Consider the following 27,949-nt stretch of genomic DNA (forward strand, 5'->3'; position numbering starts at 1 on the left):
CTCCCTTGTGCACGCTGCCAAACAGTGGCTCCAACAGGCTGGTCCAGTATTTTACTGTCCGGGTATACCGGCACTGGTTCCAAGATGGCGTAAGGCAGTTGAGAGGGATGGAAATTATGTGGAGAAATGAAAATATTGTTCCTAAAGGATGTATGTTAACACTGTAAAACTTTCAAACATGTTGAATAAAAGATGGATTTAAAAAAAATAGTGTGCATTTCTTTTGGAGTGACCCTCGTATTTGTCGTTTTTCTGTGTGTCTTAGTTTTTGCACAGTCGCCTTCGGAATCCCTGAGCTACTGACCGACAATCCTGTACGGTCAGAGCACTGGTCTGTGTGGTTGACGGGGGGCAACGTACACAAGGTGGTTCTCGTGGTCCCAGGCGGCGATACTGGTGACCTCGAAGGCGCCCTGTGTGAGCGTGGTCGCGCGCTGCGTATCCGTTTCCACCTGGACCACGTGTGGGTAGCTGCCCAGGTCCGCCTCCTGCACCGGCAGCACCGTCACGTACGTCGCGCCATCCGGGGAGAATAGGGGCGCCTCGCCAGGCTCCAGCCAAGTGCTGGACTGCTCGAGGTGCGTCTGCAACAGGGACAGAACTGGCTGAGGCTCAAGCTGTGAGAGAGGCACTTACATATGCAATGCATAATTTCAACGATGTTCTGATAATACAAGGAGCAATCAAAAAGGTTATGTTAGAAGGCGTTACCACAGTGTACATGAAACTTAGCACGTCTCCGATGCGAGTATATAAGCACCGACATGTAGGCAAGGGCTTTGTATGGCCTTTTGTGTCTTTCCAAAGTGCGGGCAGTAAATGCGGAAACGTGAACTGTGGCGACGTTATTAACAAATTCATTCAGATAGGATCAACGTGCTGTTATTATTTTCTTGGTTGCCGAAGGACACACATCATTAGATATCCACCAGGGAATGATTAATGTGTATGGGGCAGCGTATCTATCGAAAACCAGCATTTTGGAATGGCGTGCCAAGTCCTGTGCTGGTCGCAATAGGACAAGACGCTGGTCGATCTTGGTGGCCAGCCTCATCCATTACTAGTGGGACACCCTCAAGCACCCGGCTTATAGTCCTGATCTCTCCCTACGCTTTGATCCTGCCATCAGTCCCTTAAAATAGGCCTGGAAGGGTCGACGATTCCTTTTGGACAAGAATGTGTAGCAGACAGTTATTAACCTTTTCACACAGCAGGACCTGGTGGATCGGTGGGGTGATTACCTCGATGCTCATTGCGATTTTGCCTCATTGCCATACCAATTCTGGACTGTACGGCCTTTGAACGTAAACATTTTGGTCGCCTCTTATAACAGATTCATGGAGCGCCATCAAAAAACGGCAACGTCGCCAGTATTGGCGTGCAAATTCCGGCCTTCGTCACCAAGGAGTAGCAGTCAGCATGGGTGCATGAACCAGGTGCATGCTGCAGAGAGCCGTCCATACATAGCAACTTTTTCTGAATGATCGTTGAGGAGACGCTGTTGGTAGCCACTTGGTTCATCTGGGCAGTCACGTCGACAGTTGCACATCTATTTGCCCTTACGCACCTCTGTGGCTATTGTTCACCTCTATCATCTATGGCGCCACACGCACCACAGTTGCTCCGACGCCATGTTGCCATGCACGGTATACTTTAACCACGGCAGCACGTGAGCAGTTAACACATTTAGCCATTTAGGAAATGCTTCCGCCCTTGGCCTGAAAGCCAATGGTCATGCCCCTTTCGACACCAGATAAATCGCTCCGTTTTCGCACTACGGCAATGATTACATTGTCTTCCAACCCCCCCCCCCATTCCCCCCCGCTACCCCACCGACGCACTTTATATATCCCACCTACGTCCGTGAGTGATCATTGGATGTTGACGTCGAAAATAGGTGGTGGCCATATTAACGCGACTGGACTATCTGTAATTTATACACACAATAAGCTGAATTTCATTGTCTATTTTCCTTCCTGATGTTGCAATTTTAACACTTTCACTGCTCCAGATGTAGCCCTATATATGGGACCTCTCTCCAAAGAGCCGTCAAGCGCTTTTTCTCTGGTTTTTTGGCACATATTTAAAATTTTGTTTCTCCAACCTGTAGCTGGAGTCAGCCCAAACAAATGCTGCTCGTCGCGTCTTTCAAGCGACACCCAGCGTCGATGGAATGCGTCGGTTTGTTTACCGTTACAAACAAAATGATTTTTAAAGTGGAATTTTACGTGCCAGATGCGGTCGTCCCAGCTTAGTTCAGTGCAGGATGCTATTCTATCTATCTATCGCTTGCGTCTTTGTCCCGCATTTTGCGATCGGTGGGGCTGGTTAAATCGGATTTGGCATGTTAATGTGGAGGGGAGGCCGGATGGCCTTCCTGCCGCCACCCCATAACCCCCCGGCGTTATTTTCTTATTTGCATGACAAAATGACATATACTTATGGAACTGTAAGGAAAAATCTTAAGCCGTGTGACATCGTGTTTCTGTCAACAGATAATCTTCTTGCTCTTAAGTGTCACGACAAGCGGAAAGAGAGAAGGCTTTCAACTCTTAATAAAAGCTAAAACATAGCGACTGATAAAACTGACAGAAGCACAAATGAATCAGAAAGAAAACCTGCTTGCATCGTGAGCTACACTGAAAATATGGGGGCCGTCGACGGGAGCGACATGATGCTAAGTTCAGTGTAATGTGTACGAAAAACTGTAAAATGATATAGACAAGTATTTTTTTTCATTTGGTGGATCTGTCTCTGCTGAACACGCATGCGTTGTATAAAATTCAAACGGGAAGATATACACTACTGGCCATTAAAATTGCTACACCACGAAGATGACGTGCTACAGACGCGAAATTTAACCGACAGGGAGAAGATGCTGTGGTATGCAAAAGATTAGCTTTTCCGAGCATTCACACAAGGTTGGCGCCGGTGGCGACACCTACAATCTGCTGACAAGAGGAAAGTTTCCAACCGATTTCTCATTTCACAAACAGCAGTTGTTGTTCAAATGGTTCAAATGGCTCTGAGCACTATGGGACTTAACATCTGTAGTCATCAGTCCCCTAGAACTTAGAACTACTTAAACCTAACTAACCTAAGAACATCACACACATCCATGCCCGAGGCAGGATTCGAACCTGCGACCGTAGCGGTCACGCGGTTCCAGACTGACACCGGCCGGCAAACGTTGTTGTGATGCCTCGTGTAAGGAGGAGAAATGTGTACCATCACGTGTCCGACTTTGATAAAGGTCGGATTGTAGGCTATCGCGATTGCGGTTTATCGTATCGCGACAATGCTGCTCGTGTTGGTCGAGATCCAATGACTGTTATCAGAATATGGAGCCGTTGGGTTCAGGAGGGTTATACGGAACGCCGTGCTGGATCCAGACGGCCTCGTATCACTAGCAGTCAAGATGACAGGCATCTCATCCGCATGGCTGTAACGCACCGTGCAGCCACGTCTCGATCCCTTAGTCAACAGATGGGGACGTTTGCAAGACAACAACCATCTGCACGAACAGTTCGACGACGTTTGCAGCAGCATGGACCATGGCTGCGGTTACCCCTGACGCTTCATCACAGACAGGAGCGCCTGCGATGGTGTACTCAAAGACGAACCTGGGTGCACGAATGGCATAACGTCTTTTTTTCGGATGAATCCAGGTTCTGTTTACTGCATCATGATGTTCGCATCCGTGTTTGGCCACATCGCGGTGAACGCACATTGGAAGTGTGTATTCGTCATCGCCATACCGGCGTATCACCCGGCATGATGGTATGGGGTGCCACTGGTTACACATCTCGGTCACTTCTTGTTCGCATTGACGGCACTTTGAACAGTGGACACTACATTTCAGATGTGTTACGACTCGTGACTCTACCCTTCATTCGATCCCTGCGAAACGCTACATTTCATCAGGATAATGCACGACCGCATGTTGCAGGTGCTGTACGGGGCTTTCTGGATACAGAAAATGTTCGGCTGCTGCCCTGGCCAGCACATTTTGCAGATCTCTCACCAATTGAAAACGTCTCGTCAATGGTGGCCGAGCAACTGGCTCGTCACAATACGCCAGTCACTACTCTTGATGAACTGTGGTATCGTGTTGAAGCTGCATGGGCAGCTGTACCTGTGCACGCCATCCAAGCTCTGTTTCACTCAATGCCGAGGCGTATAAAGGCCGTTATTACGGCCAGAGGTGGTTGTTCTGGGTACTGATTTCTCAGGATCTATGCACCCAAATTACGTGAAAACGTAATCACATGTCAGTTCTAGGATAATATATTTGTCCAATGAATACCCGTTTATCATCTGAATTTCTTCTTGGCGTAGCAATTTTAATGGCCAGTAGTGTATTTCAATATCTGATTTTCAGCAGAGGGCCTTCGTGGAAGCATATCGGCTGATCTGATATTTCCTCCCATAACCGAGAGCCACGTTATCTCGTTATTCCCAGGAACATCAAAGAAGACTGCCAACAGACAGTGTGCTGTATGCGCAATGCATTACAAAGGAAGTGACACTAGATAAATTTGTATAAAATGTAATGACCTTTATGTTTGAATTTTTGTTTTGAAAGACACCACACTTTGAAGTTTTGCTAATGTAAAAACTTACATATTTTTCCACCTAATATGATCTCTTAAAAAAAGTAAGTCTCTATAACGATTAAAAAAAGAAAGAAAGTTAACACTATAACACTGCATTTTATGTGTCTTAATTTTTTTCTCCGTAATAACTATCGACTGCTAGAATCGCGTAAACATTGACGGAAATAGTCGCATCACCAAGTAGGAGTTGTGCGGCGAATATTACCTTTCAGATTGGTCGTGGTGAGCTGATATTAGTCAGGTAAGCCTTTAAAGTGGCAAAGACGCCATTTCAGCATCTCGCCGAGTTTCAGCTAAGTCGTCTAATAGGCTTACGAGAAGCTCGATGTTGCTTCTGCGATATCGCAGAAATACTCGGTACAAATGTAGCCACTGTATATGACTGCTGACAGCAGTGGTCACGGGAGTGTATGGTCGCAAGAAGACCACGCTCCGGACGATCACGTGGTGCTGCTCCTACTATGCTCTGGCGCATGGTACTGCATCTGCAGCAGCAGTGTGAGTAGCAGTTGGCACCACAGTGGTACAACGAGCTATTAAAAATCTGTCACTTCAAGGACAGCTCGAGCCAGATGGCTTGGAGCGTGCAGTCCACTGTCCCCATACCACGCCATTAGCGACTTCAGTGGTGTCAAGCGTTAGTTCATCGGAGAGCAGGGTGGGAGTCTGTTGTGTTTCCTGAAGGTAGGTGGTTCTGTCTCGATGCCAGCGATGGGCGTGTGTTGGTTAGAAGGATACCAGTCGAGGGCCCACTACTAGCCTGCCTGCGTGTTAGACACACTAGACCTACACCTGGAGTTATGGTCTAGGGTGCGATTTCGTATGACAGCAGGAGCACTCTGACAGCAAATTCGTACGTAATTCTGGTGATTCGACCTGTTGTGCTGCCATTCATTAACAGCATTCCAAGGGCGGTTTCCAACAGGATAACGCTCGCCCACATACCACTGTTGTGACGCAACATGCTGTACAGAGTGTCGACATGTTGCCTTGGCCTGCTCGATCACTATATCTGTCTCCAGTCTAACGCATGTGGGACATCATCGCACGACATCTCCACTATCCCTGCGCTGACTGACCAAGTGCAGCAGGCGTGGAACTCCATCCCATAAACTGACATCCGGCACCAGTACATCTACATCTACACCTACGTGATTACTCTGCTGTTCACAATATTGGCAGAGCGTTCAATGAACCACCTTCAAGCCGTCACTCTACAGTTCCACTCTCCAACGGCACATGGGAAAAAAGATCACTTAAATTTTTCTGTACGAGCCCTTATTTCTCTTATTTTATCGTGATGATCATTTCTCCCTATGTAGATGGGTGGCAACAGAATGATTTCGCAATCGGAGGAGAAAAATGGTTCAAATGGCTCTGAGCACTATGGGACTTAACATCTGAGGTCATCAGTCCCCTAGAACTTAGAACTACTTAAACCTAACTAACCAAAGGACATCACACACATCCATGCCCGAGGCAGGATTCGAACCTGCGACCGTAGCAGTCGCGCGGTTCCGGACTGAAGCGCCTAGAACCGCGCGGCCACCGCGGCCGGCTCGGAGGAGAAAACTGGTGATTGAAGTTTCATGAGAAGACCTCGTCGCAACGAAAAACGTCTTTGTTTTAACGATTGCCACTCAAATTCACGTATCATGTCTGTGACACTATGTCACCTGTTTGGCGACAATACAAAACGAGCTGCCCTTCTTTGTACCTTTTCGATGTCATCCGTCAGACCCACCTGATGCGGATCCCACACCGTACAGCAATACCCCAGAATTGGGCGGACAAGCGTGGTGTAAGCAGTCTCTTTAGTAGACTTGTTGCACCTTGTAAGTGTTCTGCCAATCAATAGCAGTCTTCGGTTTGCTCTACCCAAAATATTATCTATGTGATCGTTCCAATTTAGGTTATTTGTGATTGTAATCCCTAAGTATTTAGTTGAATCTACAGTCTTCAGATTTGTGCGACTTATCGCGTAATCGAAATTTAGCGAACCTCTTTTAGTATTCATGTGAATAACTTCACACTTTTCTTTATTCAGGGTCAATTGACACTTTTCGCACCATACAGATATCTCATCTAAATCATTTTGCAAGTCGTTTTGATAATCTGATGACTTTACAAGACGGTAAATGACAGCATCTTCTGCAAACAATCTAAGACGGCTACTCAGATTGTCTCCTATGTCGTTAATATAGATCAGGAACAATAGAGGGTCCATAACACTTCCTTGGGGAGCGCTGGATGTTACTTCTGTTTTACTCGATGACTTTCCGTCTATTACTACGGACTGTGCCCTTTCTGACAGGAAATCCGAATCCAGTCGCACAACTGGGGCGATACTCCGTAGGCACGCAGTTTGGTTAGAAGACGCTTGTGAGGAACGGTGTCGAAAGCCTTCTGGAAATCTAAAAGTATGGAATCAAAGATGCATGCACGTTTGGATTCAATATTCTCGCAGTTACATCGGTTGTTAATCTAACAGCATTACACATCTGCAATGGCTTATCTCGCGCTTACGTTAACCTGTAATCTTGCAGAGTCCACTGAAATGTTACTAAACAAATGTATTCCCGAAATTTCATTACTCAGCATTAATTATTTTTTGGTGCAGAGATTTTTTTTACGTCAGTGTATATGCTCCACTTGAAAATTCCACGCATATAGAAGGCGGGCGCTCAGACTAAATGCGCAGGCAAAGGGTTAATAGCCAGCAAAGCAGCATTGTTAACAGTGACTGGCTGCTAAAAAATAACCTGTAGATTTTTAATTTTTGGATTTTAATGTAAGATTGGCAGTAAAAAGGAAACTAGCAGCGCCAGTTAATCAGATAAAAGTCTTAAACGAAACCCAGTATTGCATTGGGGTGACTCACCTGCTCACAATTCCACACCTTGGCGCGGCAAATAGATATGACTGAGACATTCTGCCGGCGGTTCAACCACACCACGGACACCTCATCATTCGATAGCCACCTCACCGACGTGAAGTACTGGTCCCTGCAATCCCACACAGATTTGTGATACATCACATCGACTCAGAAAATCCCAGAATTATAAGGGGATCAAAAAGTTTCCGTTTGAGGGCGCTGCTGCGGCAAATTTGCAACGTAGCGAGACTCCGATGCATGCGGTAAATGCAGCAACTTGAATTATGCCGATGTTATTGCCAAATGCGTCCAAACAGGACCATCACGCTGTTATTCTCTTCTTGGCTGCCTAAGGACACACACGGGTAGACGTCCATCGGAGGATGAAGAACGAGTATGGGGCAGCATGTCTGTCGAAACCCACCATTATGGAATGGTGCAACAAGGGGTGCTGCTGCTTCATGATAACGTACGTCCGCGAGAGTTACGACAACTCAAATGAAGGCACTGGAGCACCCGCCCTATAGTCCCGTTCTTTCTCCATGCGATAATTACGCCTTCAGTCGTTTAAATTAAAGCCTTGACGAGTCAAAGATTCCTGCCGGAGGCGGGAGCGCAGCAGGGAGTTACTGACCTGAAACTTATTGGCAGATTAAAATTGTGTGCCGGACCGAGACTCGAACTCGGGACCTTTGCATTTCACGGGCAGGTGCTCTACCACCTGAGCTACCCTTGCACGACTCACGCCCCGTCCTCGCAGCTTTACTTCTGCCAGTACCTCGTCTCCTACTTTCCAAACTTTACAGAAGCTCTCCTGCGAAAGGCAAAGGTCCCGAGTTCGAGTCTCGGTCCGGCACACAGTTTTAATCTGCCAAGAAGTTTCATATCAGCACACACTCCGCTGTAGAGTGAAAATCTCATTCTGGAAACTTCCCCCAGGCTGTGGCTAAGCTATGTCTCCGCAATATTCTTTCTTTCAGGAGTGCTAGTTCTGCAAGGTTCGCAGGAGAGCATCTGTAAAGTTTGGAAAGTAGGAGACGAGGTACTGGTAGAAGTAAACCTGGGAGGACGGGGCGTGAGTCGTGCTTGGGTAGCTCAGACGGTAGAGCACTTGCCCGCAAAAGGCAAAGGTCCCGAGTTCGAGTCTCGGTCCGGCACACAGTTTTAATCTGCCAGGAAGTTTCATATCAGCGCACACTCCGCTGCCGAGTGAAAATCTCATTCTAGTTACTGACCTCTTCACGCAGCAGGACACGGTGTTTTACCAAACGGTTATCTTCAAGCTGGTGCGTCGATGTGGGATGACTGCGTCAGCGCTCACGGCGATTTTGCCTTGACATACTGATTCTATACTGTAAGGCCTTCGAACGGAAACTTTTTGATCGCCCCTCAAAATTAGTAGTCTCACTTTCCTACAAATTGTTCATATGAACAAATATGGCAATTATCTCCCTTTCCTGCGTCCTTTGTGTTATACAGTTCTGCATTCAGATGAAACAACACCATAAATTCAATATTGCAGTAGTCTAGAAATGGTTCAAACGGCTCTAAGCCTTGTGGGACTTAACATTTGAGGTCATCAGTCCCCTACACTTAGAACCACTTAAAGCTAACTAACCTAAGGACATCACACACATACATGCCCGAGGCAGGATTCAAACCTGCGACCGTAGCAGCAGCGTGGTTCTAGACTGAAGCTTCTAGAACCGCTCGGTCACAGCGGCCGGCATTAGTCTAGAGTCGCAGGGCATTACCATCACCACGAGATTCAGTAGCATCCGCATTCACAGCCCTTACACATTATTGTTATTAGCATTATTGATTAATCATTCCAGTTTTGGTCTCCTAAGGATCATGGACAATATTCTGGTTGATTCCCTGGTAAGTCTTTCTACTTCTTAGTATTCTTCCATTCAACCACGCCACCTACTTTCAATCCTTTCTTCATAAAAAATTCCTTTTCTGTCACCTCTTTTTCTCGCGTGTGGTTTATTTTCATATATTTCTTAGTCTTTTTAATCCAGGACTCTGTTGTCTTCTTTCCTCAAAGACATTCGAAAATATGTTCGGTAAAGTCACGGGACAGCGATATGTACGCATACACTGACGGTGGTATTTTGTACACAAGGTATAAAAGGGCAGTGTATTAGCAGAGTTGTCATTCATACTGAGGTGGCGTTCGGGTGTGGTGCAGACCCTACGAAACCGTGGCTCAAGTTGTCAACAGGGCACTGTGCAAGCTGGTGTGGGCTCTGTAATAGAGTGGGCTATGACTTGACGAAATAGACTGGGTCCTCTGGTCCAACTGAAGCGATCATTGATTGTAAATTATTACGTCTGGCTACTTGGAGACCATTTGCAGCCATTCACGGACTTCATGTTCCCAAACAACGATGAAATGGTTATGGATGACAATGCGCCATGTCGGCAGGCCACAACTGTTCGCGACTAGCTTGAGGAACATTCTGGACAATTCGAGCGAATGATTTGGACGAAATGAATCCCATCGAACATTTATGGGTCCTAATCGAGATGCCAGTTTGTGCAGAAAATACTGCACCGGCAATACTTTCGCAATTATGGACGGCTATGGATGCAGCACGTTTCAATACTCTGCAGGGGATTTTCAGCGACTTGGTGAGTCCAGGTCACGTCGAATTGCTGCACTACAGCGGGCAAAAGGAGGTCCAATACGACATTGGGAGATATCCCATGGCTTTTGTCACCTCAGTGTATGTTCAAACGGAATAACCGTTTTTTTCGATATTGCTCCTGCTATAATTCCTATGATATGGTGCTGCTGTAGTTAGAAGACTTAGTATGTTCCATACAGCTCAACATTTACATCTACAACCATAGTGTGCAAACCACTGTGAAGTGCATGGCAGTTGTATTACTAGCGTACGGCTTTTGCGCTTCCCATTCCCGTATGAAGAACGGGAAAATGATTCTTTAAATGACTCTGAGCGCGCTTTAATCGCGTCCTCACCATCCCTGTGGTAATAATACGTAGGGCGCCGTAGTATATTCCTAGATTCGCAATTTAAAACTGGTGACTGGAACATCGTAAGCAGGCTTTCTCGGGATAGCCTGCGTCATCTTGAAGTATCTGCCAGTCCTGTTTCTTCCGCATGTCCGAAACACGGGTCAATCAATCCTGTCACCATTCGTGCTGTCTTTCTCTAAAGGGGGCGAGGCAGCTAAGACTGGCAACTCCAGATTTATCCCGAATGAATAAATATATCGAGGTGCTGTTTTCCCCAAGTTATAGCGAACAATATGGCGAAGTTCTTGACGTTCGCAAGTGATTCTTATCGTTTATAGTCACCGAATTACGACACCGATATTTTTCTATGGCATTTGAAAGAAGGTTCTAAGAGAACGTCAACGATATAACACGTAAAGGACTTGATCAAATAGCATAAAGTTAACAGCGCCACTAACTATGCCCCGTCGTCAAGAGAAGAGTTTCCTCTAACGTCTGCCCTGTTATACCAGATGCAAGCAAACACGAAACTCAGCTAAGGTTCTAGTGTTTACCTGTGGGCTTGAAGCCCAGCATCGTGGGTTCTGCAGCTGTAACAATGACGTAGCTTTCTTGTAAAGCTATTGAGACAGTCACAATATATATGACAGTCGAAAAAGTAAATATCGTTTATGGCGGATCTCGGCAAACTATTACAGCAGCGATGCGGTTGTATGCTGAAGAATATGCAGATCGTGCCAGGTACTCATGATCAGTCGTTGCAAACGTTATAAAAAGGTTCTAGAAACTGGAAGTGTGGAGAATAAAACACGCCAAGGAAAAACAAGAGCAACTGACGAAAGAAATGAAACTAACATTTTAACAGCAGTAACATACAGTGCAAATGTCAGTAAGAGGCATCTCTGAAGTACGAGAGAGATAAACCAAACGACACTACATTCCATCGCATTTCATCCTTTTCACATTTCGTTGCATCTACAGCTTCATGTGAATGACTTACAAAATTTACAAAATTGGTTACAATGCTCCAAAAGTTATCTACGAAAAGCGCAAAGTGATGCGACATGTCTATACAAAATTTTGCTCAAGGAAGAAGCTTTGTTTCAAACAATGGGAAAGACAATCTTCGTAATATGCACTAATGGTGAGCTGAAAATCGAAGTTGGCTCACAGAAGTGAATAAAAATAATGCTCTTATTCTATCAACGTTTGGTGCATGTTTTTCAAGACCCGCATCATTCATCTCTGATTTATTGATGGGAGTCTAAATACACTCAAGTATCTCGAATTCATAAGACATGCTGCTGCCGCTGTTATTGGAAAACATCCTACTGTACATAAGGCAATAGGTGTGGCACCCAGATGACTGATGTCCCTCCTATTCCGCACACGTAGTGATGGACCCTCTTAAGATAACATTTGGAGAGCATTGGGTCGGCAGTTCAGGAAACGTCAAATGGTCTGCACAGCCACTTCTGCACTCTTATCTGTGGCGATGATTAAAACAAGAGGTCTTTAGAAAACACCGAATCCCGAAGGTATGTAATGCCTTATAACACTAGCCTGTGCTCTCGTTAACTCCAGATGCTCAACGGGCAGTATTGTTTCTCCGGAATAATTTTCTAGCGTGTAGCAATGCTCAAGGTCTACATCAAATAAACGAACCGCTTGCGTTTGGTATAATGAGGCAGACGTTTGTGAAACCTCTTCTCCTGACGGAGGGACAGTGCTTTGCAGCGCTGTCATCTTGATACTTTCTGATAATGTCCCATACATTTTATGTTATTGAAGTTCTCTCGGGAGCTTCCTTCAAATACAACAGAAAAAATATACAGTAATTCGGTGACTGTAAACGATAAGAATAATTCGGCGCAAAAATTCTCGCGGATTGCGATCAAACATCGCCAGACATTGTGTCGAAATGTCGTGCCGGATGCGCTTTTGGTCGACTGTGAGCAATTGCGGTGCCATTTCGCACACAGCCTCTTCACAGTCTCAGGAGTCTCACCATTTTTTATTCAGTGGTCTTGCATTACGATAGCAGGACGTCAACTGGACGGCTGGAACGCGCTTCATCTTCGGTGCTTGTCCGACCACGTTTAAGGTCATTAATCCAAAAGCAAATGGTCTTCAGTGATGGGGCGTAGTCCGTGTGAACTTTATGCAATTCTATTTTGATTGGTGCGGCAGTCCAACCCTTGAAACGAAGATGTTCAGTAACAGCACGAAACTCTATTTTATCCATTTTCAGTCGACACACTGACCAATGAAGATGACTGTCAACAATGAACTGTACCTTGTTGAAATTCTTTATAAGAGACTTGGTATAATCAAGCTTACCAACCATGAAGGCGCAATAAAGATGTTTCATTATTTCAGGAAATTTAGCAGACGTATCAAACCACATTCGAGAAACATGAACATCAAGGGTTGCAGCATCCTTCTTTGGGCACTTCTGAAGAATGCAACAGAGCTCACGACGACAATCGTATTGCAGCACAACACAATAGTCTATTGTTGGATCTACATCTACATCTACATACATACTCCGCAATCCACCATACGGTGCGTGGCGGAGGGTTCCTCGTACCACAACTAACATCTTCTTTCTCTGTTCCACTCCCAAACAGAACGAAGGAAAAATTACTGCCTATACGCCTCTGTACGAGCCCTAATCTCTCTTATCTTATCTTGTGGTCTTTCCGCGAAATATAAGTTGGCGGCAGTAAAATTGTACTGCAGTCAGCCTCAAATGCTGGTTCTCTAAATTTCCTCAGTAGCGATTCACGAAAAGAGCGCCTCCTTTCCTCCAGAGACTCCCACCCGAGTTCCTGAAGCATTTCCGTAACACTCGCGTGACGATCAAACCTACCAGTAAAAAATCTAGCAGCCCGCCTCTGAATTGCTTCTATGTCCTTTCTCAATCCGACCTGATAGGGATCCCAAACGCTCGAGCAGTACTCAAGAATAGGTCGTATTAGTGTTTTATAAGCGGCCTCCTTTACAGATGAACCACATCTTCCCAAAATTCTACCAATGAACCGAAGACGACTATCCGCCTTCCCCACAACTGCCATTACAAGCTTGTCCCACTTCATATCGCTCTGCAATGTTACGCCCAAATATTTAATCGACGTGACCGTGTCAAGCGCTACACTACTAATGGAGTATTCAAACATTACGGGATTCTTTTTCCTATTTATCTGCATTAAATTACTTTTATCTATATTTAGAGTTAGCTGCCATTCTTTACACCAATCACAAATCCTGTCCAAGTCATCTCGTATCCTCCTACAGTCACTCAACGACGACACCTTCCCATACACCACAGCATCATCAGCAAACAGCCGCACATTGCTATTCATCCTATCCAAAAGATCATTTATGTGGATAGAAAACAACAGCGGACCTATCACACTTCTCTGGGGCACTCCAGATGATACCCTCACCTCCGATGAACATTCACCATCGAGGACAACGTACTGGGTTCTATTACTTAAGAAGTCTTCAGGCCACTCACATATTTGGGAACCAATACCATGTGCTCGTACCTTAGTTAGGAGTCTGCAGTGGAGCACCGAGTCAAATGCTTTCCAGAAGGCAAAGAATATGGCATCCGTCTAATACCCCTCATCCATGGTTTCGCAAGATATCATGCGAAAAAAGGGCGAGTTGCGTTTCGCAGGAGCGATGCTTTCTAAAGCCGTGCTGATGCATGGACAGCAACTTCTCTGTCTCAAGGAAATTCATTATATTCGAACTGAGAATATGTTCGAGAACCCTGCAACAAACCGATGTTAAGGATATTGGTCTGTAATTTTGAGGATCCGTTCTTCTACCCTTCTTATATACAGGTGTCATCTGCGCTTTTTTCCAGTCGCTCGGGGCTTTACGTTGGGCAAGAGATTCGCGATAAATGCAAGCTAAGTAAGGAGCCAATGAAGTAGAGTACTCTCTGTAAAACCGAGACAAAACTACACTGAAAGCCTCCAACTCTGTCTGTTTACCACATGAACTTGTCCCCACTCATTGCCAACTGACTGCCGGTTTACATTTTTAGATTCACAACTGCGTCTTCCCGACTCACGATTAATCAGATCTGCCAAATTTTAATCGTGTCCACCTCCCGCTAGACGACTGAGATTGTAAAGAAAGTAAGTAGTAAGCGTGCTTACTGACCACTGAGCTTGTGAAGACTTGACCTCGAGCGGCGGCTTCAGGTCGGTGACGATTACCTGCTTGGGGTTACTCACGTCCGCCACCCACAGCGTCACCACAGGGTTAGGTGTGCCCACCTGCAATCAGAAAGGTGTGATTTATCAATAGGTTAATAGACAGCATAAGCTCCGAATCTCAGTTATATGAGTCCATATAAAACTAAACTGATACCCTCAGCTTTATGCGAAGTGTATACAGGGTGTTACAAAAAGGTACGGCCAAACTTTCAGGAAACATTCCTCACATACAAAGAAAGAAAGTATGTTATGTGGACATGTCTCCGGAAACGCTTACTTTCCATGTTAGAGTTCATTTTATTACTTCTCTTCAAATCACATTAATCATGGAATGGAAACACACAGCAACAGAACGTACCAGCGTGACTTCAAACACTTTGTTACAGGAAATGTTCAAAATGTTCTTCGTTAGCGAGGATACATGCATCCACCCTCCGTCGCATGGAATCCCTGATGCGCTGGTGCAGCCCTGGAGAATGGCGTATTGTATCACAGCCGTCCACAATACGAGCACGAAGAGTCTCTACATTTGGTACCGGGGTTGCGTAGACAAGAGCTTTCAAATGCCCCCATAAATGAAAGTCAAGAAGGTTGAGGTCAGGAGAGCGTGGAGGCCATGGAATTGGTCCACCTCTACCAATCCATCGGTCACCGAATCTGTTGTTGAGAAGCGTACGAACACTTCGACTGAAATGTGCAGGAGCTCCATCGTGCATGAACCACATGTTGTGTCGTACTTATAAAGGCACATGTTCTAGCAGCACAGGTAGAGTATCCCGTATGATATCATGATAACGTGCTCCATTGAGCGTAGGTGGAAGAACATGGGGCCCAATCAAGACATCACCAACAATGCCTGCCCAAACGTTCACAGAAAATCTGTGTTGATGACGTGATTGCACAATTGCGTGCGGATTCTCGTCAGCCCACACATGTTGATTGTGAAAATTTACAATTTGACCAAGTTGGAATGAAGCCTCATCCGTAAAGAGAACATTTGCACTGAAATGAGGATTGACACATTGTTGGATGAACCATTCGCAGAAGTGTACCCGTGGAGGCCAATCAGCTGCTGATAGTGCCTGCACACGCTGTACATGGTACGGAAACAACTGGTTCTCCCGTAGCACTCTCCATACAGTGACTTGGTCAACGTTACCTTGTACAGCAGCAACTTCTCTGACGCTGACATTAGGGTTATCGTCAACTGCACGAAGAATTGCCTCGTCCATTGCAGGTGTCCTCGTCGTTCTAGGTCTTCCACAGTCGCGAGTCATAGGCTGGAATGTTCCGTGCTCCCTAAGACGCCGATCAATTGCTTCGAACGTCTTCCTGTCGGGGCACCTTCGTTCTGGAAATCTGTCTCGATACAAATGTACCGCACCACGGCTATTGCCCCGTGCTAATCCATACATCAAATGGGCATCTGCCAACTCCTCATTCATTGCACTGACCGCAAAACCACGTTCGTGATGAACACTAACCTATTGATGCTACGCACTGATGTGCTTAATGCTAGTACTGTAGAGCAATGAGTCGCATGTCAACACAAGCACCGAAGTCAACATTACCTTCCTTCAATTGGGCCAACTGGCGGTGAGTCGAGGAAGTACAGTACATACTGACGAAACTAAAATGAGCTCTAACATGGAAATTAAGCGTTTCCGGACACATGTCCACATAACATCTTTTCTTTATTTGTGTGTGAGGAATGTTTCCTGAAAGTTTGGCCGTACCTTTTTGTAACACCCTGTAGAACACATACATCAATACAAGAAAAAACTAATATTTGGAATTAGGTAAGAAAAAAGCTCTCTATTATCACGAGGACGAACATAAATAAAATAAATGGCGACCAACTTTTGTGACCATATTGGAAATCTTTCCGCCGCCAGGTGGGCCGAGCGGTTCTAGGCGCTTCAGTCTGGAACCGCGTGACCGCTACGGTCGCAGGTCTTAATCCGGCCTCGGGCCGACTGATGACCTAAGATGTTAAGTCCCATAGTGCTCAGAGCCATTTGAACCATTTTTGAAATATTTCCCCGACGATGATCACTATGATTTTGCCCGCCTTGCTGGACACTTGACTTCTTTCTGGTCAGACTCCACGGCACCGATATACAGGAATTTAAAACTTTTCTGGCAGATTAAAACTGTGTGCCGGACCTAGACTCGAACTCGGGACCTTTGCCTTTCGTGGGCAAATGCTCTACCAACTGACTTACCCATGCACGACTCACGCCCTGTCCTCACAGTCTTACTTCTGCCAGTACCTCGTCTCCTACCTTCCAAACTTTATTTACAGAAGCTCTCCTCCTTTCTTTCAGGAGTGCTAGTTCTGCTAGGTTCGCAGGAGAGCTTCTGTAAAGTTTGGAAGGTAGGAGACGAAGTACTGGCAGAAGTACAGCTGTGAGGAGGGGGCGTGAGTCGTGCTTGGGTAGCTCAGTTGGTAGAGCACTTGACCGCGAAAAGCAAAGGTCCCGAGTTCGAGTCTCGGTGCAGCACACAGTTTTAATCTGCCAGAAAAGTTTCATATCAGAGCACACTCCGCTGCAGAGTGGAAATCTCATTCTGGATACAGGAATTTGCTGACTATTTTTCTTTGCAACACTGAAATCTTACTTCTCATCCAGGAACCTGATCTGGGCTGTCAGTACATAATTATCAGCGTGTGATTCATGAGACAACTTTACAAAGGAAAACAAAGATGAAGATTATGCATTAGTCAGTAACACAATCAGTTGATGGAATCAACCTTTTGAAACAATATTTTTTTAATTGCTAAGAAAAAGGCTCTTTAACGCAGACTGTTTTCAGATCACTTACTAGAATGCAACAGAGACAGATCAGTATTTGGTGTACCTTTATTGTTTTCCTTTAAAATTTATTATTATTGTTATTATTATTATCATCGTTATTTTCAGTATTAGAAAAAAAGTGAAATGTTTTGTATATTGATAAACACGCAGAAACATTTGTAAAAACCTCGTAATTTTTATTTCAGTTTAACGAAGAATTAATAAAAAGAGTGACTGACTGTGTACTGTTAGATTTTAGAATCATGTAGTCGCTGGTTTAATTCCCACTAGAGGCTTTTTTTAAATTTTATTTGAATTCACATTCATGTTTAAAACGCAATTTTAACTAACAAATATCGAACTGAATCATAATTTTTAATCAAAAGCACATTCTCGGTTTTATTTGCTACTCACATAAGATTTTTAAATGTTTATTGTCACATCGTATTGGTACTTTTAATATTATGTTTGTACTTTCGTGATCTCCAGAGTTAACAAAGTGTTTTAATTTCCGTTTGAATATTGTCCATTTTTGTTCCAAAATGTAATCCATTATGAGTACCCACTTTTTCATGTAACCCATTAAAGAATTATGATTCATGCCAGTTTTTTCATTAATGTTTCAATTTATTAACAAATATTGAATTCAAATAGACATTTGAAAAAAATGTGTTTCTGGCAGGAATTGAACCATTGACCTCATTAATACAAGAATAAAATGCTTCACGATAAGCTACAAGCTACTAAACTAAGTAAAGGAATATGTTTGGCCCTGAATAGCGCTTGTCAAATTTTAAAGTCAATTATTTCGAGTGCTTTTGAGAATTGAGTCGTACTGACGTCAGGATACTGAGCTTAAACTCAGAAGACGTCTCCATAAGGCCCCCTTTTTAGTCCTCATTTCAAGAAAAGAGGCACACCAGCAGCAACATTACAATAGGAAAGAGGGCTTTACTTTCGCCCCGTTCCAGTGCACCGGACCAGCAACAGTGGGGTGAAGTAGAAGGATCTTCCGAGGACACGTTTTACACCAATTTTGTGGATAAAGTTGGGTCAAGCATCTTCTTCTTCTTCTTCTTCTTCTTCTTCTTCTATAGTACCAGAGTGGTGGACTCTCCCACGTAGAAAATAACTGATTTCATATTTGAAGACTAAAGCACAAACCAGAGAGTCAGTGATTTCAGCGGAGCTCAGTATTACACTATTGGCCATTAAAATTGCTGCACCACGAAGATGTCGTGCTACAGACGCGATATTTAACCGACAGGAAGAAGATGGTGTGATATGCAAATGACTAGCTTTTCAGAGCATTCACACAAGGCTGGCCCCGGTGGCGACACCTACAACGTGCTAACATGAGGAAAGTTTCCAACCGATTTCTCATACACAAACAGCAGTTGACCGGCGTTGCTTGGTGAGACCTTGTCGTGATGCCTCGTGTAAGGATGAGAAATGCTTACTGTGGTGTGCGTACTGTAACACCTTCGGTACACACACCATCAGATTATTTGACTTGTCGCTCTAACAAAGTAGGCGAGAGTCAGCAATACGTCTCGTGGTCTTATCGTGGCGTGTTTATCTTCTGCCGTTAGGTCAGACGATAGAAATGCCACTTGCACGCTTGGAGTAGCAGGTTGACGGTGACCAACTTTAAACAGAACTTTAAACAGAACTTGATTAATTTTCACACACATTTATTAAAATAATAACAATCATAAACCTTACTTAACTTGATTCTGGATGCTATTTACAATTGACAATCTTTGGTCTTGGTACGTTAATCTTATTCTCACATATCTCTGATACTTGACAAAGTGTCTATACATTTCTCTTCATGGCTATGTACCGGAATATGATAATCTTATTAGGCGCAGACTGAAAGTTGACTATAGACTGGTATAGACTAATGTAGACTGGTGCAGACTAATGCAGATTGACTAATCGGAGGTCTGTACACTCGTTATAATACCTCGAGCGTTCAGGTATCACTGTGCGACTATGATTCGCGAGGAGAAAAGGTTATACGTTAGCAGCAATCTCATTGGCTGCATTACATATTAATACGCGGATCGGCGAAAGCAGAATTTGGTCCGTCTTTATGGCAGCGCCATCGCGTAGTGCGGAGACGGACGAGCGCTGCGCCTGCGCTGTTGTGCTCAGCGGGGCGCGCTCTAGTGGGAAAGTTGTGAACGCGCTGACTACGCGGAACTATGTACACAACACTTACCATCACGTTTCCGACTTTGATAAAGGTCGGATTGTAGCCTAATCAACAGATGGGGACGTTTGCAAGACAACAACCATCTGCACCAACAGTTCGACGACGTTTGCAGCAGCATGGACTATCAGCTCGGAGACTATGGCTGTGGTTACCCTTGACGCTACATTACAGACTGGAGCGCCTGCGATGGTGTACTCAACGACGAACCTAGGTGCACGAATGGCAAAACGTCGTTTTTTCGGATGAATCCAGGTTCTGTTTACAGCATCATGATGGTCGCATCCGTGTTTGCCGACATGGCGGTGAACGCACATTGGAAGCGTGTATTCATCATCGCCATACTGGCGTATCACCCGGCGTGGTGGTACGGGGTGCCATTGGTTACACGTCTCGGTCACCTCTTGTTCGCATTGACGGCACTTTGAACAGTGGACGTTACATTTCAGATGTGTTACGACCCTTGGCTCTACACTTCATTCGATCCCTGCGAAATCCTACATTTCAGCAGGATAAAGCACGACCGCATTTTGCAGGTCCTGTACCGGCCTTTCTGGATACAGAAAATGTTCGACTGCTGCCTTGGCCAGCACATTCTCCAGATCTCTCACCAATTGAAAACGTCTGGTCAATGGTGGCCGAGCAACTGTCTCGTCACATTACGCCGGTCACTACTCTTGATGAATTGTGGTATCGTGTTGAAGCTGCATGGGCAACTGTATCTGTACACGCCATCCAAGCTCTCTTTGACTCAATTCCCAGGCGTATCAAGGCCGTTATTGCGGCCAGAGGTGGTTGTTCTGGGTACTGATCTCTCAGGATGTATGCACCCAAATTGTATGAAAATGTAATCACATATCAATTCTAGTATAATATATTTGTCCAATGAATACCCCTTAATCATCTGCATTTTTTTCTTGGTGTAGCAATTTTAATGGCCAGTAGTGTAAGTTTTATCGTCTGTTCTCTCAGGTATAAGCAAAGCGGAATGTTGGAACGTGCGGACATCCCATTCGAGGTGTGCGACAGATCACAATCATACACCTTGCTGCACAACTGGACGTCTGTGTAGGTGGTGCTGACATACTCCTCCACCAGTTGGTGTACTCAAAGGTGAGTGCCCGCCGGGTTCTTCGTCGCCCAAAAAAAGACCATGAAGAGCCACGAAGGACCATCTGTGCAGAGTTTCTTTCGCCTTACGAGGCCGATCGTAACACTTTTCTGTCGAACATTGTCATAGACGACGAAACATGGGTTCATCTGCTAACAGTCATTGGATCTCGACCAACGCGAGCAGTAATGTCGCGATACGATAAACCGCAATCGCGATAGGCTACAATCCGACCTTTATTAAGGTCGGAAACGTGTTGGTACGCATTTCTCCTCCTTACACGAGGCATCACAACAACGTTTCACCAGGCAACGCAAGTCAACTGCTGTTTGTGTACGAGAAATCGGTTGGAAACTTTCCTCATGTCAGCACGTTGTAGGTGTCGCCACCGGCGCCAACCTTTTGTGAATGCTCTGGAAAGCTAATCATTTGCATATTACAGCATCTTCTTCCTGTCGGTTAAATTTCGCGTCTGTAGCGCGTCATCTTCGTGATGTAGCAATTTTAATGGCCAGTAGTGTAATATACGCAGATGTCAGCATCTGAGAGAGGACGTGCAGTTGGGTTCAAAGAAGCCGGTCGGAGTAATTGGCGAATCGCCCAACATTTGCGTACGGGCGATGGAACTATTTGTTGATGTTGGCAGGAATGGGTGAACCATGGCCGAAGACAGTGTTAAGAAAAACGCCATCGACCGAGAGAGACGACGAACGTGAGGACCGAGCAATAGTCAGAGAGGCACTCAGAGCCCCAGATTCGTCATTATCATCGGTCCAACGTGCAACTTGTGCTTCAGTGAGCACGAGGACCATTAATAGGTGCCGGCCGAAGTGGCCGTGCGGTTAAAGGCGCTGCAGTCTGGAACCGCAAGACCGCTACGGTAGCAGGTTCGAATCCTGCCTCAGGCATGGATGTTTGTGATGTCCTTAGGTTAGTTAGGTTTAACTAGTTCTAAGTTCTAGGGGACTAATGACCTCAGCAGTTGAGTCCCATAGTGCTCAGAGCCATTTGAACCATTAATAGGTGGCTCACAGAAAGGTGGCTGAGCTCACGTCGTCCCCTGCGCCGATTACCGTTGGTCTGTTCACTAACGAGCCCGTTCGCTGAGTTGTCGGGCAAATTCGGCCTGGAATCTCGTGGACTAGAGTAGGATTCTCTTAAGTGATGAATCCCGCTTCGAACTGAGCCGCGATGTTCAGCGAAGATATATGTGGAAACGCCCTGGACAGTGGTGGGATACTGAGCTGACCGTCGCCTGTCACACGCCCTGATGACAAGGAGTGATGGTCTGGGATGCCATTTCATTTCTTAGCAGCACCACTTTGGTTGTCATCCGCGACACCCTTTTAGCGCAGCGGTACGTTGACAATATTATACGCCCCGTTTTGTTGCCCTTTATGACAAGCCATCCTGGGCTAACATTTCAGCAAAATGGTCAGCGTATGCCGAGAGTATCTACTGCTCTTCATTGTGCTTGCCGAACGCTATCTTAACCAGCAGGGTCTCCCCAATTGAAAACGTTTGGAACATTATGGACAGGGCCCTCCAACCAGCTCGGAATTGAGACAGTTCTTATAGTAGTGAGATCATCCATGACTGAGTTGGTTTAGATGTTTGCATGTAAAATCAAGACCTTGTTTCCTGCTGCGAACAGAGAGCAATTATTACGCATCCTACGGGAATTATGCAACTTGGGGGAGAACTCGCTAAGATAATCGTTGCTTTAACTTTATCCATTCCTTCCTGTTTAACAGATTGAAGGTACAGTTAAATTATCCTGACGTTAATTGCTTGTATTTTCGTATTTGTAAATCGAATTAATATGTGTTTCCCGGCGGTGCGTGTGCTCACAAATGTGTGTGTGAATTCCTAAGGGACCAAACTGCTGAGGTCATCGGTCCCTAGACTTACACACTACTTAAACTAACTTACGCTAGGAACAAAACACACACACATGCCCGAGGGAGAACTCGAACCTCCGGCGGGAGGGCCGCGTAATCCGTGACATGGTGCTTCAAACCGGGCGGCCGCTCCACGCGGCGTGTGCTCACAAAGAGCAAATAAAACTGGGGTTAATCTGGACCCACATTATCAATTTAGTAGATAGATAACCTGTCCCAGCGTAAATCCTCAATGATTTTATAAGTACAAACGCCCAGACTTATTTTCGACGGCCTTATCCTTTAAGCCGGGTCATTACGTGACAAATTTCTACGGAGTAAACTGTCACACAGTCGGTCGGGCGAGTACGAAGTATGGAAACGACGGAAAGGTTTATTAGCTCTAGTCGTTGTCTTGCACTACGTAAAAGATATACCCCTGTAAAGTCGAATGGCTAAAAATAAAAACCATGTAGTCCTATAGACCAGTTAAAAATTACTTCAGAATTCTATCTTCATTTAAGAAATAGCTCTGTCAAGTAGCATGAATCTTTACGAAACGTCGTATGTAGAGAAGAAAACATATGCTGTTAAGCCAAAACATAAGACCACTTCCAACGCGACGTTGGATGCCACCAGGTGGCATTTCGGGCACGTGACGCGGTTACCAAAGAATGTAATCGAAGCGGATACGAGGGATCACTCTAGCGTAGATAATGGGGTGCAAATGGGGAAATCCATCGAGATATACGACTTTGACAAAGGGCAGATTGTTATTACGCAGACCCTGTGAACGTGTATCTCGAAAACGGCGAAGCTGGTCGAATGTTCAAGTGCTACAGTCGTGAGTATCTACGGAAGCAGGTAGAAGGACAGGGAAACTACCACTAGGCGCTAAATGGTTGGAAGTCCACGACTCTTCACGGAGCGTGGGTTTCGGATGCTTGTCTGCTCTGTAAAGTAGGAAGACACATGCATCCGTTCATGCTTAAGTAATATACAAAAGGGACGGTACGAGAGATTTATTACAGCACTCTTTCGTAAAAGTCTACCTCACTACCTGACAACTGGACGGGTCTGACTACTAAATCGACCTGGATTCGATTTCCCGTACATTCAAGGAGTGCACACAATCTCTTGAAGATAACTGAGGAGCTGTATGAAGGAGAATAATGGCTGCAGTTCGAATAGCAAACAGCTGCTGGGAGAACAGTGTGCTAACTTCACATCTCTAAAGATTCACATTCAATGATGCCGTAAACAAGGAGGGGGATCATGGTTACATCGTACCTCAGTTTAATTTATACTGCCCACGAATTAGTGGCGCTTATCTTTTTCAGCACACTGACGGAAAAATAATCGGAACATTAAAAAAAATAATTAATGTAGAGTAATGAAATTTCCGGAATGCATTTGTCCAGATAACATCCACTACTGGCCATTAAAACTGCTACACCAAGAAGAAATACAGATGATAAACGGGTATTCATTGGACAAATATATTATACTGGAACTGACATGTGATTACATTTTCACGCAATTTGGGTGCATAGGTCCTGAGAAATCAGTACCCAGAACAACCACCTCTGGCCGTAATAACGGCCTTGATACGCCTGGGCATTGAGCCAAACAGAGCTTGAATGTCGTGTACAGGTATAGCTGCCCATGCAGCTTCAACACGATACCACACTTCATCAAGAGTAGTGACTGGCGTATTGTGAGGAGCCAGTTGCTCGGCCACCATTCACCAGACTTTTCAATTGGTGAGAGATCTGGAGAATGTGCTGGCCAGGGCAGCAGTCGAACATTTTCTGTATCCAGAAATGTCCGTACAGGACTGCAACATGCGGTCGTGCATTATCCTGCTGAAATGTAGGGTTTCGCAGGGATCGAATGAAGGGTGGAGCCACGGGTCGTAAGAAATCTGAAATGTAACGTCCACTGTTCAAAGTGCCGTCAGTGCGAACAAGAGGTGACCGAGACGTGTAACCAATGGCACCCCATACCATCACGCCGGGTGATACACCAGTATGGCGATGATGAATGCACGCTTCCAATGTGCGTTCACTGCGATGTCGCCAAACAAGGATGCGACCATCATGATGCTGTAAACAGAACCTGGATTCACCCGAGAAAACGACGTTTCGCCATTCGTGCACCCTGGTTACTCGTTGGGTACACCATCGCAGGCGCTCCTGTAAAGGGTAACCGCAGCCAAGGTCTCCGAGGTGATAGTCCAAGCTGCTGCAAACGTCGTCGAACTGTTCGTGCAGATGGTTGTTGTCTTGCAAACGTCCCCATCTGTTGACTCAGGGATCGAGACGTGGCTTCACGATTCTTTACAGCCATGCTGATAAGATGCCTGTCATCTCGACAGCTAGTGATAGCGATCAGCAATATCACGATGCGATAAACCGCAATCGCGATAGGCTACAATCCGACCTTTATCAAAGTCGGAAACGCGCTGGTACGCATTTCTCCTCCTTACACGAGGCATCACAACAATGTTTCACCAGGCAACGCCGGTCAACTGCTGTTTGTGTGTGAGAAATCGGTTGAAAACTTTCCTCATGTTAGCACGTTGTAGGTGTCGCCACCGGCGCCAACCTTGTGTGAATGCTCTGAAAAGCTAATCTTTTGCATATCACAGCATCTTCTTCCTGTCGGTAAGATTTCGCATCTGTAGCATGTCATCTTCGTGGTGTAGCAATTTTAACGGCCAGTAGTGTATTTAAATGAATAACACTGCAAGATCACAGGTTAATGGAAGTGCGAAATAAGCCTCTGCAAATGTGAAATGCTGGTACATTAATAACTGGTGTAACCAGCAGAATGTTAAATGCAAATACGTATGCATTGCGTTGTACAGGTGCCAGATGTCAGTATGTGGGATGGAGTTATACGCCTGTTGCACTTGGTCGGTCAGTACAGGGACGGTGCGTAATGCTGGTTGTTAATTACAGTGGAGTTGTCGTTCGGTGATGTCTCACATAGGCTCGTTTGGAGACATATCTGGTGATCTAGCAGGTCAAGGCAATATGTCGACATTCTGTATAGCACGCTGAGTTACAACAGCGATATGGGCGAGCAATGTCCCGTTGGAATACACCCACTAGAAAGCTGTTGATGAATGGCAGCACAACAGATGGGATCACCACATCGACTTACAGTTTTGCAATCAGAGTGCGTGGGATAACCACGAGAGTGCTCCTGCTGTCATACGAAATAGCACGCCAGACCATAACTCTAGGTGTACGTATAGCACGCAAAGTGGGGAGGTTGCAGGCCCTCTACCAACGCCACCTAGAGAGAAGGCCTATGCGCTGAGCAGCTCGCCTGCCAAGAGTAGTCATACAAGTTCCGTCCATCAAAGAGCAGCTTCTACTGGCAAGCACTTCTAGAAACGCTTTTCTCTGGCTACATATTATGTTTCTAGTGTCGTACACCGCTATTTCAGCAAAATTTCTCTTATATCAATTATTTCACACGCTAATACATTAAAACTTACCTGTTTTTTTACACTGAAAATCCAAAACTTGTAACAGGATTGATGGATTCATTAGGCCTATACACATGTTCTTAACTACACACAAATTAGCATTTTTAATAATGAAAACATCAAGATCTTTCCATGTGAAATCCATGAGTACAAAATTTAATTTAACATTGATGATTCGGAATTTTGCATATTTCATTTTATTCTAATAAAATGATGAAAAATCCAAAATTGAGTATTTTTTGTGCTTTTTATTTTAGAGTTCTTAATTTTTGTCTTGCTTTGAAACCTTAAAAAGGCCACAACCCCAAAACTATTTGACTTACAGACCTGAAATTTGTACCACTTTATTCAGTTTCTTCTAAGGTTTAAAGTTGTGTGCTACTTTACTAGATTCATATAAACGCTGAATTCTTCCAGACCCATTTTTTTTAATCCTTAAAATTTCGGAATTAGAGTTTCTTCAAAACTGTTACACACTATTTTTAATGTATGCGATAAATCCCATGATGGTATTCCAGTGGGAAAATATTGAAATAAATTTTATTTTACTGCAATTTGCTTTGCCAACTGTATTAGAACTTTTGCAGACTGGTTCATGAGAGTTACGTTAAAATGAAACAAACAAGTTACTTGTGATAGCAGTTTTTGCAGAGGCTGTATATAAAATGCAGTAGTTTAAAAGGTGTCGTTGCCTCACCTGGCCTCCTTCTAACCAACACACGACCTTCACTGGCACCGATACAGAATCAGTTTTCATCAGAAAACGCAAGAGAACTCCGCGCTGCCCTTCAACAAGCTGTCGCTTGAAACCATTGAAATCACAAGTGGCGCTGGTTTGGGGTTAGTGGAAATCACGCTACAGGGCGTCTGAATCGGATCTGCCTTTGAAGTAACTGACTTGTAATAGTTCATTGTATCAATGTGGTGCTAACTGCTGTTCAACGTGCTGCTGCAGATGTAGCGCGATGAGCCAGAGCCGTTTGCGACCGTACATATTTGTGACCACCGTTGCCAGCTATAATGTGGGATGGCTACATTTCTCCCAAGTCTTTCTTCAAAATAACGTAAGTAACATTCAGCTCCTCGTAGTCCTATTACACCAACTCGTTCAAACTAGTATTTGTATCCTCATAGTGGCACTAATAGCCCCACTCTTCTGCGACTGGCGCGAAATTAGAACATACGTCATCTTCCAACTTCAGAAACATGCCTCCCAACTTTCGTTTAATTCGCACAACCCCTCCTTGGTGTTGCGAATTTTTTTCCGTCAGTGTATATGTGTGTTCAACCGATTAACTTCTTATACTTGGGTCTGTCATGTAGAATTTTTTAAATGCATCGTATTCGTCAACTATAGAAGTAACGTCCTTTTAAAAGAAACTACCGGCCATTAAAAGTGCTACACCAAGAAGAAATGCACATGATAAACGGGTATTCATTGGACAAATAGATTATACTAGAACTCACATGTTACATTTTCACGCAGTTTGGATGCACAGATCCTGAGAAATCAGTACCCAGAACAACCACCTCTGGCCGTAATAATGGCCTCGATACACCGGGGCATTGAGTAAAACAGAGCTTGGATGGCGTGTACAGGTACAGCTGCCCATGCAGTTTCAACACGATACCACAGTTCATCAAGAGTAGTCACTGGCGCATTGTGACGAGCCAGTTGCTCGGCCACCATTTACCAGAGGTTTTAAATTAGTAAGAGATCTGGAGAATGTG

At 45.0% G+C, this 27,949-nt stretch overlaps 1 protein-coding gene across 1 annotated transcript in view; it reads right to left on the reverse strand.

The window, feature by feature from the left end:
- LOC124620114 (inactive dipeptidyl peptidase 10-like) overlaps positions 1 to 27,949 on the reverse strand; it is a 1,175,439-nt gene that overhangs the window by 91,511 nt on the left and 1,055,979 nt on the right. Inside the window, exons 8-10 of the mRNA XM_047146784.1 lie at positions 14,657 to 14,772; positions 7,498 to 7,621; positions 361 to 584 (exon numbers count right to left, since the gene is read on the reverse strand). Of these exons, the coding sequence (XP_047002740.1) occupies positions 361 to 584; positions 7,498 to 7,621; positions 14,657 to 14,772 (464 nt within the window). The remainder of the gene's footprint in view (positions 1 to 360; positions 585 to 7,497; positions 7,622 to 14,656; positions 14,773 to 27,949) is intronic.

The sequence above is a fragment of the Schistocerca americana genome, chromosome 6 (assembly GCF_021461395.2).
Source record: "Schistocerca americana isolate TAMUIC-IGC-003095 chromosome 6, iqSchAmer2.1, whole genome shotgun sequence".
In the NCBI taxonomy this organism is placed as follows: Eukaryota; Metazoa; Arthropoda; class Insecta; order Orthoptera; family Acrididae; genus Schistocerca; species Schistocerca americana.